The sequence below is a fragment of the Pteronotus mesoamericanus genome, unplaced genomic scaffold, assembly GCF_021234165.1.
Source record: "Pteronotus mesoamericanus isolate MK-2021 breed Mesoamerican mustached bat unplaced genomic scaffold, CSHL_Meso_final contig_20, whole genome shotgun sequence".
Taxonomy (NCBI): domain Eukaryota; kingdom Metazoa; phylum Chordata; class Mammalia; order Chiroptera; family Mormoopidae; genus Pteronotus; species Pteronotus mesoamericanus.
In genome coordinates this window covers 92,305,429-92,319,356 of record NW_026555085.1, presented here as the reverse complement: position 1 = coordinate 92,319,356, position 13,928 = coordinate 92,305,429, and the positions used below count along the sequence as shown (strand labels likewise).

The 13,928-nt window shown below is 45.3% G+C and overlaps 1 protein-coding gene across 1 annotated transcript in view; it reads right to left on the bottom strand.

Moving 5' to 3' along the window:
- SAMD5 (sterile alpha motif domain containing 5) overlaps positions 1-12,668 on the bottom strand; it is a 41,242-nt gene extending 28,574 nt beyond the window's left edge. The window contains exon 1 of the mRNA XM_054568972.1: positions 12,213-12,668. Coding sequence (XP_054424947.1) covers positions 12,213-12,668 — 456 coding nt within the window. The remainder of the gene's footprint in view (positions 1-12,212) is intronic.
- Positions 12,669-13,928: the final 1,260 nt, after the last annotated feature.

Sequence of the window (13,928 nt, the reverse complement as noted above, 5' to 3'; positions counted from 1 at the left end):
GATCTAGCCACAGTGCTGGGCTGGGAGATTATATTTTCTCTCCTTAATCCCAACAACTGCCTATCTTTGCCTGGGTCCACGGGTTCGGTCAGGCTTCCTGCCCATCCCCTGCCTATATGACAGCGTTTGCGTCCTGTGACAGCAGTGCTGGGACACCGGGGGATTGTGTGTCTGTCTCCCAGGGGTATTGATCGTCACATGCATGCTGGCACCCGTGAGGGGCTCTCTGGTTTCCTGCCCCACTTCCAATCTTTCCCATGAGTATCTAGTGAAGGCCAGTGGCAAAAGGTGACAAGTAGATACAGATCCTCTCTATGTTTGGGGTTCCCGGGAATTTGAAATTATGCTAGCCCATACTTCAGTAGTTTTTGAAGATTCACAAAAACTGAGTTGTTTTCTTTATATCTTCTTTGATGGCTACTAACCCTTCAGCTTGGGCTCTGCCAAAGACAAAATAATGATGTGTCCCTTCTCTCCTTGGAATTTCTATCACCGGACTGCCTGTAGACCTCAGGTTTCTGATGAAGTGAAAATAAAAGGTATGATAGCATAGGTTATCCATCTTTTTCCTCATGGTTCAAGTGGGAGCAATATTTTCTTGTGCGTTTCTATATCTGAAGTAAAATCGAAATTCTAAAGTTTAATATTATTTAAAAAAAGTTATTAATCCTATAGGGCATTACAACATAACCAAAGCTTTCTCATTATTTTTAAACTCCTCTTTTCTTCCAACAAAATGAAGCCTCATATTTAATATGAGTCTTTTTCACACTTGAATGGCCTGAAGGTATCCTAGACACAGTCCAACTCAAACACACGTGATGTTCACAGATGTGACATGGACTCAGTCTTACTGGAACTGTACAATGTGTCAACTAATTCTTCGGAAAGGCTAATTCCTGTTCACAGTTAAGGTCTAGAAGACAGCCGATTTCTGTAAGTTCATCATTGCTACCCTCTGAATTTCAAATATTTATTCTTAATTTTAATAGCAAGAAAGACCATTCAAATACATGAATCTAAGCAAAGGGGATACTTACAACAAATGATTAAATAGATATTTTAAGCAAACATAGGCACATATGCGAAAAAAAGTATCTTTAAAAGCAATTTCTGCTGGGGGACTATGTCTATTACAATAGTGGGGTGGTATACATGATCAAGGTATTAATGGGTCATTTCTCCACTGAAATTCACGTTTCTGAGAAAACCAGCCTGATCACTTGGTAATCACATTTTTGTTTTGTTCTGTTTTCCACTTGATCGTTTGGGATTTGGAACTAAAAATAGGACTACCCACTAGCTAACTTGTCTACCAAAATGACTTTCAACTGCTTCCAAATCCCAAACACCATATGCCATCATGGATATTCAAAAGCTGTGCTGGAGGCTATGGAAGCAACTCAAATTAACTTCAAGAACTACTCCAAGTAAGAAAAGAATCATTTGATTAAATGCTTGGTTCCCATATTATTCTCTCCTTGTGTAAAAGAGGGAAAGCCTTGGATCTTAAGAACTTATAAACTAAAATAGCAAGGTATGAATTTAGCAAAGACATTAATATGGCAAAAGCTCCTGAAAAGTTGAACCAAGGAGAACCAGTATTTGTTCTGAAGAGTACATAACACAGTAGCAATCAATATATATTTAATGATTGCTAATCATTTCATCAGTGGATGCTCAAGATTAACAGGGCCTTTTGTCACCAAATTAGTGTGATTTAATTTATATATGACTCTCATCTCTAAATTTTGTCAATCAGTATTTGTAATTAATACATACTGAAAGAATGAAGGAATTCTCCTTGCCTTAAATTGAATATAAAATATGAATTCATTCTACCATAACATCTTTGAAATTTCCACTAGTTAGTATGCTATTAATTTTTTAAAAAATAAAGAATATCTGGGACTTATCCACTCCCAAACCCACAACTTGACAGAAAAGTCCCTTTAAGCGATGTTTTTAGGCAGAATTGCAGTGTAAGGACCATGGGGGTCAGTACACCTGGTTTCCAAATGAGATTTGCTAAGTGTGTGACTTTGGACACGTTACTTAAGCTCTTTAAGCTTCCTTTTCCTCACCTATTCAACAGGGATGGCAAAAATAACATCTCGCTCAGAGGGCTGTTACGAGGATTGAATGAAATAGTGTGGGAAAGCACACTTAACAAATAATATAAACTATCACTGCTATTATTATTCTGCATATTTCAAACTGTTTTCAAATGCTGCGTCTGAAGAAGCCTCCAACAGCAGGATGTTTCTCCTCACGTGTGCAAGTCTGCACGAAAAAGTAAATGTGGATGGGAATGGAAAATATTATTTCACTTTACAAACTCTATGGGGAGAGTGAGGTAGGTGGCTGATGCACCAGAGAAGTCCCCTCCAGCTGTGAAGAGGGAAATCAGACATTCATAAGTAATTCATATTTGGCTGAATTAAGAATAAGTCTAATTTTCACAGTTAATGAAATCAAAGCGCCATGAAAGGTTTTCAGAATACAGGTTGAGTTCACTGTTCTCAGAGCTCTTACTTTTTCAAATTGCCTGCTTTCAGAAGAATACCATCCCTTTGCCCACAAACCACTTTCAGTATAAATATTATTTAGCATGTGAACCTCAAAACAGCCATGTTGGGGGTGATAAAAAATACCCTACCTACTTCCTGCCACAGAGCAGGACTAGTGTAGCTCTGCAGTTGAAGCCCATTACTGTCCGTGGTTTAATCCTGAGACCATCAGGCGATCCAGTCCGCCACCATGTTCACTATAAGGGATCATATTAACAGATAAATACACTGGCCCAAATAGCTATGCCAAGAAGTGGCAGTAAAATCTCTGATTTAAAATGACAGCAATAAAACTCAAAGTTAATGTCACCAAGCTAACTCCAACTCTTCCATCACCTCTCTGTAATGAAGTAGATTTCAAAAGAGTAATTACTTTGCATAGCCTCTGGCTCAACTCTAATCTAAAATGGATATAATATGCATATCTTGAATTTTTTCCTACTGTACAAGCCTAAACAAGCCAGAGGTAGAGTGGGTTTGTGTGATCCCAAATAGCAACTAATTCCATCCTTTCTTTAGATGCCTTACAAACCACAGCGACTAGAGCACAGATCATGGATGTAATTAACAACTTAGAAAACCAACGATTTTTTTTCTCTCACATTTAGGTAGAGTTACTTTCCACCTTAAGCAGATCCTGTAGGGAGTTAAGTCCCAGAACTGCTCGGGGTTTTTTTTTAAATGTGAAATATTTTCTTTTTATAAAGATTAACTATGGCTTTATGACTTCCTGGCTATGAAAATATTGCTGCTACTTAATGCAGTGCGACTTTTGTCAATCAAGAGCGTCCCTGAGGAGCGCTTCATAAGCCAGCAATGTTCCATTCTTGTTGATACATGGTTCCTTTAAAGAGGCTATATCTTTACTGCATGATGGATGGCTAGCTTGGGGACTTTGGGTGCCTCCATTTCTGCAGACTCAGCTGAACTCAGAACCCGCTCTGGGCATTTTCTCGAGAAATGCACCATTGCTGTACCCCATCTTTAATCCTTGCTTCACTGGCCTTAAAAAAAATTATTCTACTTGACCCATTAACAAATGTTTAAATGTAAATCAAGGATTTGTTATAATTCTATTTCAACAGAGTTTTTCAGTTTTGTCTTTGTTACACGTTGGGCTGTTGTTTCTATGCAAAGCCAAACACTCAAATTAAGATGAATGCCACTTCAATTTCTTTAACAAGGGTTTTGAATTTACCGTGGCACACGGCCAGCAGCCCCCATCTGTATTCTCCACTAAGAGGCCTGGGATGGGGTGGGGGCAGGAAGGGAGCAGCAGCGGGGATGGGGAGCGGCCGGCAGCAGTGAGTAGAAGAGCACGAGGAAGCTGTGAAAACAGTACAATCAATAGGGATTCACCCCTCACCCCCTTCAGAGTCTCTGCCCTCTGGTTCACAAACAAAATGTCTTCACGGACCAGAGAACTAAACCGCTACCCACAAGTATGTGGCTGTTGCCTTGTGAGCAACAAGAGTGCAATGCTCGTCCCCACATCGCACGCTGGCCCTGCTTCTGTGTTTGTGCTGCCACAGGGTGCAACTTCCAAAAAGCTATCCACAGGGTGTCCCCTGCCACATGCATAATGCACAGGGCGGGCAGGGTGGGTTAACTACCAGCCATCATTAGCTAGAAGGTAAACCATAAGTAAGGGTATGGAATAATAACAGTGAGATAAATGATACAGTAATAAATACCATGAGAATCAACTGTGTTTCATGTACTCGCAACTGGAAATGCACTTTTGCACACCCTGTACATATAATATCATGACAATCATTGTCAGAGTGGTTACCAGACAGGAGGTAAGTGTCAAACATTATTCATGAAGGAAAGGACATGGAATGTAAAGAGTGTCCTGAGGACCTGGGAGTGATGTTACGAAATTCCCCCCCTCACTTCCAAAGACACCATTTCATTATTTACTTCACCTCAGCTATGTAAGGAGGGTTTAATATTAGGAAATCTCGTAATGTAACACATAACAACACTAGGCCCATTAAGAAAAAGATTCTCAATTACTTAGAGTTGCTAAAAAGACATTTAGTAGCATCAAATATCCATTCCCAATAAAAATGCCTACAAAATTAGGAAAACAAAGATGCTTTTTTAACACCATGCATGTCTTAAGCTGACAACCAGTAGCAGAAGTATTTCCATTAAAATTTGGAATGTGACAAGAATACATAATCATCCTTATTATTTGACACGGCTATATAAAATTCTAGCCAAAGCAGTAAGGCTAGGACACAGAAATAAAAGCTACAGTTCCTGTAAAGGAGGTGATAAAATTACGTTGTGTGTATGATTAAGTATAAATTCTATTTTTTGGATGAAATGTTTTTACTAAATTTAAATACTTTAAAATTGAAATGTATTCTTTATTTTGTTACTTGCTTTAAAATGAAAGAAGATATCAAGAAAATAATTACTATGTATTATTCCTTGACTATTACTTAAAATAATTCTGTCAAGTAGCGGTGAGGTGTTAAGTATTGAGACACTCCGGGTGTCAGATACAGTAGATACACTTCTACTCTCATTATAAAATTGTGGAATGTTCTAGGGAAAATGCCTTATAATTTAGAAAACCTGTTCATTATTATTTTAGTAAACAAAGAATATATATCAAGTATTTCCCTTATCTTTCTGACATAGTCCAAGTGAAATAGGCCTTATTTTTTATATTTATAATTTTATAGAAATATAACAGTAAGGTTTTCAGAGCTCATTAGACCATTTATTTCAATTAGAAGCAGTAATAAAAACTTTTTAAACTATTAGATGTCACTTAGTCTCTACGTAAGAGAGACTTAATGCCTTTTGAAATGATCTAGTTATTTGCCCTTAATCATTTTTATGTTGACTGAAAACAAGGATTCCCTTCCTTCTCCTCCCAGGCCTCTCTCCAAGTCCAAATCAGTGTTTGATCTGAAGTAGCATTTTCACCCCCATAAAACTTAGAAAATAGCCGTTAAAAGCCTTCCAACTCAAGTGCTAGAAGTAATAATAGTAGTAATAAGCCTTAGTTATAACCAAGGACTAGATACTGTTTCTAGTTCTACACAGGCCATGACCTTGAGAAGCTATGACTACCATGGTTCCCGGACACTCTCCCTCACCGCAGGCCACGTTCTTCCAAATACCTTAGGTTCCCCTTATTTATTTCAAGGACCAGCCCTGGGCAACTCTGTGTCATCTGAGTCACCTTACTGCAAGAAAATTCGTTGCAGAACATACTCTGGTCAACCCACAACTAGGCACTTCTACCATCTTCCAAAAATTGCATTTTTATCAAAAGTTACTTCTTTCTTATCTTTCATGGTATATCTTAGACAACTACCTAAGAGCTGACAAGGTTCAAGAGGGCATCCGTAATATAGCTACCTTTTCTTTTTTTTAGCTTCTTTTCCACTCAAATGTGAGGAGGAAGGAGTGAGCACCACTGCGGCTTTGTGAAAGCCTGAGATGGCCACGCAGGGAAGAGAGCCTCCTCAGAGCAGGACACCCCAAGACTGCCCGGATCCTGGTCATCTCACTGAGTGCCGCCACTCACTAACATCTGGGCGCAAGCGAGCTCGTTCATCTCCTTGAAGGCCACAGGCACCTTCATACTAACTCTCTATTCGGAGAGTCCATGACTAGCACCTGGCTCTTCACAAATACACAGGGAATTGCCTTTTGTTGAGGAATTTTCATATTTGCAACATGGATACACCCCAACAGCATATTTTTCAGGGTTTGAAAATAGAAAAAGGATTTACAGATATAAATTCTGGAACCAAACTCATTTTGTTGTTAGTTTCTGATCTCCACTGCGCATTTTATTGAATGTTATGACTCTTTATGGTCTGATTGGATTCCAAATTACTACAGCCGTTTCCCCCAAGCCAGGGCCACCTTAGAGGAAGGAAGGCTGCCACTCCTGAAGATGCTCTGAAAAGTGTTCTGCAGATGTCCGTTTCCAAAATGTTTTGAGCAACTGCAACCCCATCATGGACCCAGTGTCTGTTTTGAGTTCAACCTTATTTTGAATATTTAAATTCTGAAATGTTTATCTATTTTTAAAAATAATTTTCACTCATTGTATCCTCAGGCACATAGGAAATCATTTGTACTAAAAACATACCTCTGATTAATTGCCACATACCCCTATTATCAGGAATGAGACCGAGACAACCAGCTCTTCCGTACACAGAGGGCACCTGACCAGAAGCTGAAGTGCCTCAGCAGAGCTGAGTACAGAGGAATAGCAGCCGGAAGAATGAAGCATCCACCAGGAGCCAGGGGGTTCGTCCTGCTGATGCTTTCTTCTCGATGCCTGTTAATAACCACAGGCAATTCGCTTTCAGCTGGCAAGGCCAGCGAGATACCTTCACTGTTCTACTACAAGGATGTATCAACTCTCCAGGCCGATGTCAAAATTTAGTTCTCAGGGATCTTGATCACTTTTCCCTTCCACTAGATACCAGGTTAGTCTGTTATGCTGATGACCAGCAAATAATATGCTGATATTATTTGGACCTACTGAGCAAGAAGTAGCAACTGCTCTCAATTTATTGGTATGACATCTCCAGGTACCACCTTCTCTAGGACCTTGACCTTTGGGTTGTGTCCTTTCTCCCCTCTCCTTACTGCTCCCTTTCTCTGGATCCCCACCACCAACACTCAGACATGCTCCCATTTCCCTCATCCTTAAAACAAAAAATACAAATCCACAAAACTCTTCCGTCGACCCAAAGCCTCTCTTCTTCCTCTAGCTGTCGCCTCAGGTCTATCTTCACAGTCCAGCTTTGTCAAAAAGTTGTCTGGTGCACACAGAAAATGGAATATTATTTGGTGCTCAAGAGAAAGGAGCTCTTTAACTGTAATCGAAAAGATTAAAATTTTAAAAAAAGAGCTATCAAGCCATGGAAAGACATGAAGGAAACTTAGATGTATATTGCTATGTAAAAGAAGCCCATCTGAAAAGGCCACATACTGTATGATTCCAACTGTATGACGTTCTGGAAAAGGTAAAACTGTAGAGAGGATTTTTATAAAAAAATCATTGGTGGGGGAGAGGGAAGGATGAATGGGCTGAGCAAAGAGGATTTTTAGGGCAGTGAAAATACTCAGTGTGATACCATAATGGTAGTTACATGTCATTCCACATTGTCCCAAATCCACAGAATACACAACCCGAGGAGAGACCCCTAATGTAAGCTGGGCTTTATAGGCGATTATAGCCCATCCAGGCAGGTTGACTCCTGGTCATACATGTTCCACTTTAACAGGGGATGCTGGTAACAGGAGTGACTATGCATGTGTGGAGGCAGAGGATAGAGAGGAAATCTCTTTACCTTCCTCTCAATTTGCTGTGAACCTACAACTGCTCTTAAAAAAGTCTTACACACACTGAAAAAAGGTTGTCTGTGTCCCCTGTTCCTACTTGCTGTCACTGGTCCCATCACCTAAACCTGTTATTTCAGAGACACCCCACAGCACATTGCTACTTCCTACTTGACCACAGTGCCCTCCTGACCAGTCTCCCTCCTGGAGCCTCGCTGTTTCCACCTGTTCCACCGGCTGGCAAAACCTCACTTGCTACCTACCTCTATCCTACCTCTCTGCCCCCCCTTTTTGCCTCCCTTAGTTGTTCCTCCTCTGCTCATCTCCTAACCCTGGTGCTCCCCAGTGTCCTCTCCTGGTCCTTCCTCTCTTCTCTGTCAACAACTATTTCATATCCATGGCTTCAATGTGCTGATGACTCCCCAATCTAGATCTTTTGCCCCAGAATCTCTGCTCTGTCTACTGCCAAATTTCCAACTGCCAACTAGACAACTATGTTCGTATATTCCCCAGACACATAGTATATGATTAAACCTGAAATTAACATCTTTCTCCCCAGACTTACTCTTCTCCTGGGTCCCCTACCTCCAGGAATGGCACTGTAATCTTAAACCAGAAATTTGCATATCATCCCCACCCCCGCCCCTCTCACCCTGTCATCTAAACAGTCACCAAGTTCTGTCAATTCTGCCACTCAATTACCTCCATTGTTCCACTCCCACTGGCACTTGCCGCCCAGGCCAACAGCAAGTCCCCCCTGACACTGCAGGCAACCTCCTAATTGTTTACCCTCCCTCTGGCCAGGATCCATCAAGTAGCTTCCCTCTTGAGATTCACCCCAGACTCCTAAATACGACTTCAAGGCCACCCAGGACCAGCCACTGTCTTTCTCTCTGTCTCTTGTCACTTCCTCCCAGCATTCTGGGCTCCAGCCAGGCTAACACCCTTTAAATTCCTTTGCATGCTGAACGTCCTCCTGTCTGGCCTTTGCACGCACTGCCCTCTCTGCCTAGAACACCTGTACCTTAGACCCACCTCTTCTTCAGGCTAAACCCCCACCCCAAACCTTTGGTTCTCAGGTAAAACTCCAGTTCTGGAAAGCCTGCCTTGACCCCACCTCCCTGCACACTAGATTGGATGTACCTGTCCATGATAGCATGTGCTCCCTATCAAAGCAATCATGCTTGATCATCATTGTTCATTAATTTTACATCTTTCCTGTTAGACCTCAAGTTCCTTGAGGGTAAGGCTGTTGCATCCTGCCAACCGCAATAACCTGGAGCATAGCATAAGGCTTTGGCAAGTAACTTGGTCAAGTAACGCAATGATGTACAGAAAGCTTTATCTAGTCTACACCCTGGGAAAACCCTGGATCCTCACCTCACTAAAGGAGAAATCACAGTAGTCAGAGACACTCAGTACAAGGCAGAAGAGGGACGGGAGTCCAGGCGCTCTTTCCAAGCTGCTGGTTTTCCAAAGCTACAGACTTCCTTTGTAAAACTAAGAGAAACTTACTTGTAACTTACATTTTAATGCACCTGAGCAGGTGCAGAGGCAATTGATGATAAGATTTAATGAACACACCACTGCCAGCAGTACCCAGGAAGGTTAAATGTCACTGTAGCAAATCCTAAATCTTACAATCCTCCCAGGTGATTCTTGGGAAAAATTTCTCAACTGTCTTTTTTCTGCCAGATTCACTATTCCTGCCTTGATCACCCTCCGTATAATCCACTTTCAGGCCATCTGACATTCTCATCACAATACAAAAAAATCACAGGGAATCACAACGCAAAAAACTATGAAGGAAAGGGGAGGTCCACTCTTAACAAGCAGAATTCCAAATGCATAGGATGAACACCACATATTCTGATCATGACAGAGCCAAAGAATCTGGAAAAATTATAATGTATATCGCAAAAAAAAAAAAAAAAAAATCCTAGCACTGTCTGAAAAGAAATAAGCTGCCTCAGAAAACAAATTCTGAAATAACTAAAATTGCAAAACTGAAGAGACCATGCACATATAAGCAAATTTGGAATGACTAATATGATCTGGCACTACACACATGCAAGCTCAGTTTGGGGCTACATTAATCATATTTTAGTTTCAATTTCAGTGTTTGTTTTACTTGTAACAACTATGTAAACATGGAGTAACAGAATTATTTTTAAAGTTAAATATGTCAAGTCCATTTTGGGGCCTCCATTAAATACGTACAAAAAGTGAATGGGGGTCTATCGTTACTATCAAACATTATTGTTATGAGGTTTATAGAGGAGTTGACTGAAACAATTATTTACATGGAAAGTAAATGGTATCACAATGTAAGTGAAATTTTCTTCTAAAAATTGTACTCACTCAAATGCATCACCATAGCATGCACTGTTCTAGGCAGGAGCCCATAGTCCAGAGCCTATGCCTACACATTTCATGTCCTTGGGGTCAATTTTCTTGCACTGAGGAATCTTTTTCAGTTTCTAAGTTTGATATCTGGGCTTGTCTCTAAGTGTCAGGACCCAAATGTGTCCCTTCCGGCACACCGCTCTCACCTCTAGCCCTCCCTCCCCTCCCCAGGCCCCCACCTCTGTCTTCTCAGCCCCATTACTAACCCCTTTTCCTCAAAAATCAGCAAGCCCCAATGACAGCCCTTGTTCTCTGCCTCCCTTTCTGGCCAGGACTTGAACTTACCGTGTGCCCAAGTAAGCTCCCCTCACATCCTGGGAAAACAAGTCACAAAAGTCTGACCTTGAACTCCCTTGAGACCTGCTGACTCCAGAAATGAGCTGTTACACTGATTGCCCCGTCCCTCTGTCCACACTGAGACCTAGCTCTGCCTCCGCAGGCCTGGGACAAGCGCGCTCTCCTCTCCACCCCCCTGTTCAGGGCAGACATCAGGAGCACATCAGTCACTGGGTAACTGGAACGTCCTCTGTATATAGTTTTCAGAAAACAAACTTATGCACTCCAGCAGGTTATCTGAATTGCCTGTCTGTCTTTCAAAATAACATATGGATAATATTAAACCCTTTATTTGAGTCCAACCTAGATACTGTTACCTACTTTTTACCAAGTTTTCTCTTGAGCTTCTCTCAATCCAGACATTATGAGCTTTACCCATAATATCCACATAATACGAGGCATTTACCTCGCAAGGTGCTGGTGACGATCCCCCACCAGCTGCAGCATCTTTACCATCACCCACTGCCCCCCCGACCGGAGCTTCCCCACGCCTTGATTTTCCAGCAGAGGCGCCCCTTTCCCTGCCTAACTACCCGCAGGTTGGAGGATCACCTGCGCTGTCTCCCCTCCTCCCTTTCTAGTCAGGACCCTCTCTACCTACAGGGCTGGAGAAACCTCAACTGATCAGATTCAGGTGAAGGCAGAACTCTCGTTGAAGCGAGACTTGCGGCTACTTAATCATTATATGCCCAAGCCCACAGTTCAGCCTTCCTGGGAGAGCAGCTGCCATAACTTCAGGCTCCTTCCCTGAGGCTCCCTGCCCAGGGAATTCCTCACAGGGGCCTGAAAATCTCACTCCCTTGTCCTGTGTCTCACTCTCGCAAAGCCACGCAGGCTTTCTAAAAGTCACAGTTGTCCCTCCTTCTCTTTAAAATTAGTACTGAACCAAACGGGTGACTCCGCACAGACCCTGGCAGCACGCCCTCCGTGGCCCCATTGTGTCCCGAGGCCTCGGCACCTATTCCCTCTCCACACTTAAGCCGAAGGAACTTATCCCAAGTGGCCTGACATGTATTTTGTTAACTTTCCCACCAGGATGTTCAGGTCACTCATTCACTCTTCAAAGGTACAGCACTGCCGGGATTTGACTTCATGAACCTGAATACAACGGAGCATGATTTCCCACTCTTTGCCTTAGTTTTTTCAAAAAAAGGCACGGAAAAGAACTAGAAAAGGGAAGGCCAGAAATTATGTAGATATTAAGCATCCTTCTAGTACCCTTCACACCCAAACTCGACCACAAGGCATGAGGAATTGCCCTTCGCTCCTGGAGCCCAGTGGCTGACAGGTGAGCACAGGAGACCACGCGGAGACTTGGTCCGAGTTTCGAATTAACATCTGGGTCTATGATCTTGTCTTACTAACCGCTAGTGGCACCAGGCAGGCAGAAAGGAATAGAGAGCGAGAACAGAAAGAACACAGAAGAGAATCCCAAATACCCAAAACATTCTAGCCACCGCCCCCCCGCCCCCCACCCACAGTCACCTGGAATGGGCTGCCAAGCCTGGGCTGAAGCGGCCGGGCGTCCCCTCCCGCCGCGCGCCCAGCGCCTCCCGGGCGGCGCCTCCTTACCTTGCGAGAGTACGGGGGCTTGCTCAGGTGGATGCTGTCGCGGACGAGCTTATCCCTGATCATGATCTTCAGTTTCAGCTTGGGGTAGCTCACCAGCTCCCTGCTGCGGGGGGCGGTCGTCTGGCTGCAGGGGTCCCCGCGGGTGCCCTGGGCCCGGCCGCCGCACGGCTCCCCCCGGCGGCCGGTGGGGAAGGGAACCGCGGGCGCCGGGGGCTGTGGCTGCGGCTCCAGCGTGAAGTAGAGGCCGGCAGCAGCGGCGTCTTGCTCCCGCAGCCGGCCCACAGCTTCCAGGATGCGGCGACGATGTGCGGGCGCCAGCACCCCGATGGCGTCCAGGTCAGGGTCCCCGATCTGCTTGCACACCTCCAGGTCATCGTAGCCGTTATCCACGAAGGACTCCGCGTACTGCGGGAGCTGCAGCGCTTTCAGCCACTCGTAAACTATGTTGGTGCACATGGTAGGACTAGAACCCCGTCGGCAATCGCCGTCCCAGCGCCCGAGCGGCACGGGCTGCACCAGTTCTTGGAACTTTTAATCCTCTCCTCCAAGGGGAAAAAAAGAAATGGCAGTAAAGTTTTCCTTTTAAAAGAAATGAGAGAGCCAGAGACAGAAAGCCATCAGAAGAATCCTGAGGACGGAGAAGCGTAAAAGCGGCGAAGTGAATTCCCCAAGCAGCCTGGAGCTCGCAAGCAGTGGCGGCTGGGCGAGCCGCTCCGTGCCGCCCCTGGAAGCGCCAAAGCCGCCACTGCCGCCGCGGGGAGGGGCGCGCGGCAGACGCGAGAGGGGGCGGAGGCGGGCGGGGCCCGGCACACCCCTCGGACCCGCGCGGGGTCAGTGGCGCGCGGTGACGCCCCGGAGTTTCCCCAGCCGGGGCTGTCCCGTGGCTGCTCGGAACATCTCGTTTTGTGGCCGCAGCTGTTGGCGTCTGAACGCACGCCCCACGCTGGCGAGGAGGCTCTCGGCGCAGACCCGCGGCAGCCCTGGAGCGCCTCGTCTTCACGAGTGCGTGTCACTGTCGTCCTCCTAGTGGGGAATGGGGTGTCTTCTAAACTGCCGGGCTCCAGCGGCTGCTTGGATGCTTTTTCATAATTCTTTTTAATCCGATTTCCCTAGCCCGTGGAAATCTCTGCCCTCACTTCTTCCCCAGCCTCCCTGACTCCAGCCTGCGCGCCCGCGGGCTGCCCAAGGGCAAGTGCTGCCCGTCCCACCTGACTGGGCGAGGCTATGAGGTCAAGTTCCCTTCTCCTTTCCCAGTCTGCGTTGGATCCCCCTTCCTCGGAGCCTACGCGCGGGCCAGAGCCCTGAGGTCTGGCTGCTTCTGTGTACGGCCGCTTAGTGCCCGGAGCGTCGTCGCTCTGGCCCCGCGGGTGGGCGCGACGCGGGGACCTCCCGCGTCCAGCCCGCGCTGCGTGCGCCCGTCCTCGGAGCAGCTGAGCAGCGGGAGTGGCTGGTGCGTCTGCCTAGCTCTCCCCTCCTAGGCCCTAGGGTCTGCGAAAGTTTGGGATGGGTTGCACTCTCCCCACGGATGGCATTCCTCATGGTCCTCCACCATACTTTCTGCCAGGTCCTCTTAGCCTCGAGTCCGCTGTGCTTTCTCTCCGGTCCCCCAACTCGGCATTCTGCTCGAGCGCCCCGGGTGGCTTTGCCCCCAGGGACGCTTCGAGGCATTCAGTCCTGGAGCCCGGAAAGCAGATTCCTCTTCTCCTATCCCTGGGG